Source organism: Poecilia latipinna, unplaced genomic scaffold, assembly GCF_001443285.1.
Source record: "Poecilia latipinna isolate Pla-1442-1.1 unplaced genomic scaffold, P_latipinna-1.0 Scaffold1127, whole genome shotgun sequence".
NCBI classification, from domain to species: domain Eukaryota; kingdom Metazoa; phylum Chordata; class Actinopteri; order Cyprinodontiformes; family Poeciliidae; genus Poecilia; species Poecilia latipinna.
Window position 1 is genome coordinate 114,539 of NW_015113743.1, and position 6,962 is coordinate 121,500.

At 37.2% G+C, this 6,962-nt stretch overlaps 1 protein-coding gene across 4 annotated transcripts in view; it reads right to left on the minus strand.

The window, feature by feature from the left end:
• Positions 1-6,962, minus strand: part of p4ha2 (procollagen-proline, 2-oxoglutarate 4-dioxygenase (proline 4-hydroxylase), alpha polypeptide 2) — a 34,656-nt gene that overhangs the window by 12,757 nt on the left and 14,937 nt on the right. For all 4 annotated transcript variants that reach the window (XM_015052713.1, XM_015052717.1, XM_015052715.1 and 1 more), the window contains 4 exons: positions 5,392-5,631; positions 3,336-3,532; positions 2,031-2,207; positions 1,192-1,262 (listed from right to left, as the gene is read on the minus strand). In XM_015052713.1, coding sequence (XP_014908199.1) covers positions 1,192-1,262; positions 2,031-2,207; positions 3,336-3,532; positions 5,392-5,631 — 685 coding nt within the window. The remainder of the gene's footprint in view (positions 1-1,191; positions 1,263-2,030; positions 2,208-3,335; positions 3,533-5,391; positions 5,632-6,962) is intronic.

The following is a 6,962-nucleotide window of genomic DNA, read 5'->3' on the forward strand; positions in this document are numbered from 1 at the left end:
CTATACAAATAAAATTTGATTGATTGATTGATTTGGGTTAGGGGCCTGTGGTTTTTACCAGAGCAAGAGAGGAAGCAGGAGAGCAAAGGGAAGTTTGAACTCTGTAATTGTTTTGCTAAAATGTGAAAATAAATCACCAAGAACAATCTACATGTTTGGACATTGAACCTTCTTTTGCCTGTGTTGAGAAACTTGACCCCAGTGCCTTACTAGTGGCTTAGTGGAACTTTTATTGGATGTTTGGTTTGACAAACAATCACCACTACAGTTTTAAATACAGGTTATTGGTAAAGTTAGTTATTGAGTATTCTAACTCTGCTGTTGGACAAAGCGAAGCCAGCTTAGGCTTCATGGCTATGGAGTAGGAGGGTTTTGGGTTTTGTGACAGCATTCAGAACCCATCCCTGGTTCTGAAAAAAAAAAAAAAAAAGACACAAGCCTGACAAACCACATTACATGGTTTTATGATGGCAGAGAATAATCTGGTGTAATCAAGCCAAGACATTTACATCAAAATGACTTAACAAGCGCAATTTACTTGATTTCTAAATAACCCCAGATGTTGATTCACCTATTAAATTAATTACACTCCTGTATTTTACTGATGTTTCTTTGCCACATCGTTTGTCTCTTTTTGAACTAGTTCTTTGTTATTTTTTTGTTTTATATCCTCATTATATTCAGACTTCATATAATTCATGTACTACCTCAAATCTGTTGGACTTAATATTCACCTGCTTTCAATTTTTTTCATCTGTTTCAAACTGCTCTGTGTTTCACCTGCCTCTCAAAGAATCTGGTTTTCCTGTGCAAACCATCCATCATCATCTATTAACATTCAGCAGTTTATGCTTGTGATAAATATTCATGATTCTCACCTAAATTATCAATAATTTTTGGTGTCAGTCTTATTAAAAACCGGAGCCACAAAACAGCGTGAAATCAGATTAATTATTATTGAAGCAAGTTAATCTGAGCCACGATGTAACAGTCGGCTCAAACGTTTGATGTGTTTCGTGGTGACTGAAAGTCTAACACTATTTGTTTGCTACATAAAAAATTGCATTTTATAGTGGCCACAAGCAGATATGCAGTCACAGTGAGTAAGAGCAGAATGTCTGCCAGACATCACATTTTAGAGAATAAAATCAGCAAAAGGGAACACATGGATTCTACATCTTTATTACTGACCTTTTCGACACTCTGTAGTTGGCTGTGGTCAGAACTCCTGTTTTGGGATCACGAACAGTAGCTCTGGCAAGCTTAAAAAAACAACGCAAAGCACAAAATAAACATTATAATAGAGGAATTCATCTACTAGTTCACTTGTTTCTACACTGGTTTTAGGTTGCATGTTGATTTTCAGCTCATTCACATGACAATGAATCCATCCAACTCTAAAACAATTAAATTACTTTTAGGAAAAATAATGTAACATAATTGCCAGTGTGATTTGACAATGTAAAGAAATGCAAATAGGCAATTCATGTTGTTTTTCTATCTTCCACACCCAGAAACTTTGTTTTCTTCCATTCAGAAGTGCATCTCTATATTTTTGTTAATGCAGGATGATTGTGCTCTGGATCAGGGGCACTGACATTTTTTAGCTGAGGTAAAGGACTCATGCATCACTATAGATAATAAGGAAAATTACAGGATATTGCACAATTGTTTATCTGATTACAATTCCACTCCTTTAAAGTTAAAATGTTTCTTTTGATCTGAGGCATGTAAACACTTGTTCTCCTGAAGAACGAAACAGAGATTTTTTTTTTAATCTGAATGAGGAATAATCTGTAAATTTACCAAATTATTTATATTTATTTATTTATTTATTTATTTATTTATTTATTTCCTGTTTACAGAAAAGGATATAGTGATTTAAACAATTCCTTCAACAGATAAGATCGACATCTGCAAGTCGCCTTTCCAGGCAACTATAAGGTGAAACGCTGACAAACGATATCTGACTTTTATGGAAGCAGAGTCAGAGAAAATCTGTAGTTTTAATTCATTGTTGTTCATCTCACCCTGGGTTTAGCCAGCTCTTTAATTTTTTCAATTTCTTCATCTGACAGCATCTCCAGGTAGCGAACAATGTGGGGGCTGTCCCACTCGTCCTCTTCCTTCATCGGCTTCAGCAGGAGGCGAGGATTCCCACGGCCATCTTGGTAGCGACAAAACAAACGACTCCTCCTCGCTTCAGTCTGGGAGAAATGCAAAAAAATAAATCTAACCATATAAAATCACTAGTAATGATATGCTGAGGCATATCATTTAACTATCTTTCTGCACTTTACTGAAAATATTCCAGTAAAACATTTATTTCGTCATGATTTGTCTTTATTTTATCAATTTAGCAGATCTGGAAAGTTAATTTTATAAATAATATTTAGCATTTTAATTTGGGATTCCCATCTATACTGTGCAACTAATTTTACCTGAATGTTTAAAAACAGCAGACATCTTCTCAAACTATGCATACTTCTTTATTCTCTCTTCATTTTAAATTTCACCATGACTCAAAAGAGGCACACAGACTGAGAATCAGGGATGTGATTACACCAGACAGCAGGTAAATGAGATGTCAGTACACACGACAAAATGCTGATATTTGGCAAATAGGAATAGGTTTAATGTTTTCAATATTTAAATAACTGAATCCACCAATCCACAGTTAATTATAAGAAATCAAAGAATTTTGCAGTTCTCCTCTCTGTCAACAAAACAGAGAAAAATATTAGTTGGCATAAATCAGGAAGTTATTTAGTGTTCACAAACCTTTTCAGTCAGTCAAAAGACTGAAAAACACCTTTCAGTTCAGGACTTATTTGAAAAAAATAGCAGACAGGAAATACTTGAGCACACTGTTTCTTGTCTAAATGTGGTGTGAGTAGAGACATAGAGACTAACACTTCAAGACCTCGTATGTCTTCAGTCACAAGTAATGACAGTTAACCTGAAACAGGCGTAGAAAATCACTGAAACTATAGTAAAGTCAGGTCACAACCTCACTGGATGATGAACAAAAAAACTGGGGCTCATCCATGTGTTGACAGTTATTTATTATTTTATCCTTAGAATAATGTTTTCTTTAAACTGTTAGGAATATGTTATTTTCCATTTCTATTGCATGAAGTTTGTTGGGATTGCATAGACTGAACACATAGGCGAGCTCCAGTCTTATTTTGTTAAACCATTAGGTTGACTGAGAGGACTGTTCTGTCCTATCAGTGATGCTTGGACACCTGTTTCAGGGGGTCTGTAATGACTTGCCTTGACGCTGTGTCCACCTGTGACTCTGATAAAGACGTCATGAAAAGTCCAAATCTCACCATCTGGAGCCCCTCTCCTCTGCACAAAGCCTCGTAGGACTCCCTCTCTGGCAGATGGTCTTTCGGTCGGGTGTAAGTCCCCAGCTGGATGGGCTCCTCAGAGGCCGGCTGATAGGCCTGGTTCAACTCATTGAGCTGTTTGGACAGCAGCCGCTCAAAGTAACGCAGGTTTCCTCCTGCCCTCTCATGGCTGGGGTCTGACAGTGTAGAAAGGATGCATTGTTAGCATCTCAATAAGCAATCAGAAAACCTGCCAATCTGACTAATTTAGGTTTTCCAACTTCCATTATGTCTTCTGAAACAAAGCGAAGCCATGAATCTGACACTGTGAAATGCAAGATTTAGTTAAAAAAAAGGGGACAGAGGTTATTTTCATATTTTTTGTGAAGTGAGTTTATTTCATTAAGGTGCAAGGTGCAGATGATCAAAAATGAAACTTAATCTCTTTAGATGTAATTCTCTTTAGATTACTATTTAACAAAATGGATGTTCATATCAAGAGAGAAATAATAATAAAAACTGCATAAATTATGAGAACTTCTCACACATTCAGAAACTATAAAATATAAAGCAAGCAGAAAAAAGGCCAGATCTTACAATCAGGCTAACAACTAGATTACTTTAGTCATTTTGGTCAACTTTTAAATTTACTGATGAATACTTCATTAAACTTTACTACTTTTTTATCTGCAGATTTGAAAGTTACTTGAAGGACTGATCTACCCTCTAGTGGTATTTATGGGAAATACATTAATTCTGTATTAAATTAAAAGGTGAGCAAACGGTGGAATGGCAATCTGGCAGACCCTTGTATATAAGTCTGGGTATTATATAGCAAAATAGTACAATAGTGACCTAAACAGGAAGTTCATTTATGTCAGAATAGCCAAATAATTTCTCAAAAGGGTTAATGTTAATTTCATGTACAATTATTGCTGTTATGATCTAGGGCTAGATGATGTCAAGGTAAATCCATTACAATTCTTGGTAGAGTTTAAATAAGTATTCTTCCAGAAACATCGGCTGCATTAAGACCAGAAGCAGTTCTCTATACAGGGTTCATGATGGGGCAGAGGAAAAGACAAAAAAAAGGATTTACTTCCAGCACGTAAAACATTATTCATATGAACATTTCAGACTTGTCCATACTAAACTTTTCACGTCCCCATCATTTATGTTCACCTTAAAGCATAAAATAATTAAGCTTACCATGAGTATCTGGCCCACTGTATGCCTACAGTAAAACCTTGTAAATTTGTCTTGTAAAATGCTCCAATGGCCAGCAGGGGGCACTAAACATCCATTCATTGTTTATATCTGCCTGTCCATGTAGAGTCCAGCTGTCATTCTGATGACTTTTGATTTCTTTCTTTTACATATGAAATGTTTAAAAACAAAACATTATTAATTCACAGTCCCATATGTTGGAGTATTTGTTTTCATATGTATATAGATTTGTATGGTATCCTAATAAAATGTTTGGCAGAAGAACCAATAAGTCAGTTTAGAGATGAATGGTTAACTCCCAATAAAGCAGGAATTAACATAATTATCCCACTGATGGTTTATGCATCAATAATGAGGGTAAGAAAAGAGACTGGAGCCCCTCACCACCAGATCTGGCCTAATTTTTATTAACAATAAAACTGCAATGTTTTACTTTCTGCTAATCGGAATGAAATGCACTGAAGGCAAAAGCTAAGGGGAAAAACTGACAGTTTTCTGTGTGTGAGCTGTCCTGGGAAATTAAATGTTCATTGAGTTATTTTTGCTCTAGTTTCTGGCTGAAAGTACGTCTGCATCTACTCTAGCCAATTCTTTTCACCCAAAGCGTAACCAAGGACACCACAGCTCTAAGTGAGTGGCCTGCAGCTGTCCAAAGAGCCTACACAGCAGAAATAACAATTTAAAACCACAAAGCCTGGACAACACCCTTCTGGCACTAGCATGAAGATAAACCCCCACTCTGATCACAGGGTGGTTTGTGATTTAAGGATTAAAACTATCCATCTTTACGTCAGGGTGGCTGAATCGGTTTATTGTTCTCAAGACTTACCGACAGCCACAAGGCGGCGCGTGAGCTCGATGGCTCTAGGTATGTCACCCATTTGGTAAACAGAGTAGCTGAGGTAGTCCAAGATCTCTGCCTTGGTGACCACAGCTTCCTCTCCGTCGTCCAGCTGTTTCAGCGCCTGCTGAAACCACAGAACGGCATGGTAATAGTCTGCGTCGTTGTAGGCCGTCTTTCCCATGTCGAAGCAATCATCCACGGTCAGGACAGCGTTGGAGTGAACACCTGGAGGAGAATTCATTAAAAATGTTAACATGTCAAGGTATTTTTAGCAATACTTAGAATAACAGTTTATTCAGGCCTGTTTCATCTACGTTTCTGACTTCTCTAACTTCATGGTTTCTCTGAAGTGGTTTTATTGGTTTTGAATAAGAAAGAGAGGGCTTATCAGTTCCTCTGATAAACTGGCAAGAATACATGATTCTATTATATTCTATTTAAACTATTTACAATTAGGCTAATAAAATCATTTACAACTTGCTGTCAGAACAGATAACCTCTCTCCACCAGCCGCTACTCCCACATGCAGCTTTGGAGCATCTGCAGATGTCAGAGGTTTGATTTTTAGCTCTGTGTCTTCGTACTTCATACTACCTCTGGTTCAATCCACTGCACTTTTAATTTCAGCTAATGGCTGCACTAAATATGAATTCTGTTTTTTGTTTTGTTTTTTTTTTTCTTTTTGAAAACTTACATTTTAGGAGAACTCTTTCTCACCATGGATATGTTTGTCTCATTATGGGGGACTCTACATTCTCTGATAATCTTACCATCAACAAAACTGTTTTAACTGCTACTGAGTGATATCTGGCCCCTGAAGTTTTGAGACATTTTCTTATTGTTTATCCACTCACCTGCATGTAATGCCTTTGACTCATTAATGGGTCACTAATGTCAGTTTGGTAACATAACTTTTTTTATCATGCTGTGACTAACAGTTGTAGTACTCTCTCAGTATGCTAGGTAATATTAAAACAGCAAGATAAATGCGGGTAACCATGGCAACAAGTGAGTATTAAAAGGCCGGTCTCTTTTTTTTTTTCTCTCTCTCTTGCTCTCAATGAAGGCGGACGCTTTTATCCTCTGCTCCCTCCCTGCCCATACCTGCCCTGCTTGCTCTGTTTTTGTCCTGTCTTTTTCTATATTTTTGGAGCCTTTCTTTGCACATCCTCCAAATCTACAAATTATGGATCGGGTCAACCAATCTCTCAATGCAATTGATCAAATTTGTTACGAGAAGTCTGGGCACAGGAGAGCCTCTTGTCCTGTGGGGACACACCCGGCGGGATTCACCTTGGATTTAATCATGATAACAGGATTTCTGCTGTTTGGAGCTTGCGGATTCCTGGCTTATCAACAAATATGTGATGGACTTAGCCAAACTAGCGAACACTCAGACTGTTGGTGTGGACAGAGACGAGGACTCTAAAACTAACTAAAGGGATGGAATGGATCTTGGAGAAGTTGCTAACTTTGGTTCAGTGGAACAACCAAACTAATTTGGATAATTGGGAACTGAGATGTATCGGAGAGACTTTAGGGAAGATTGAAATTTA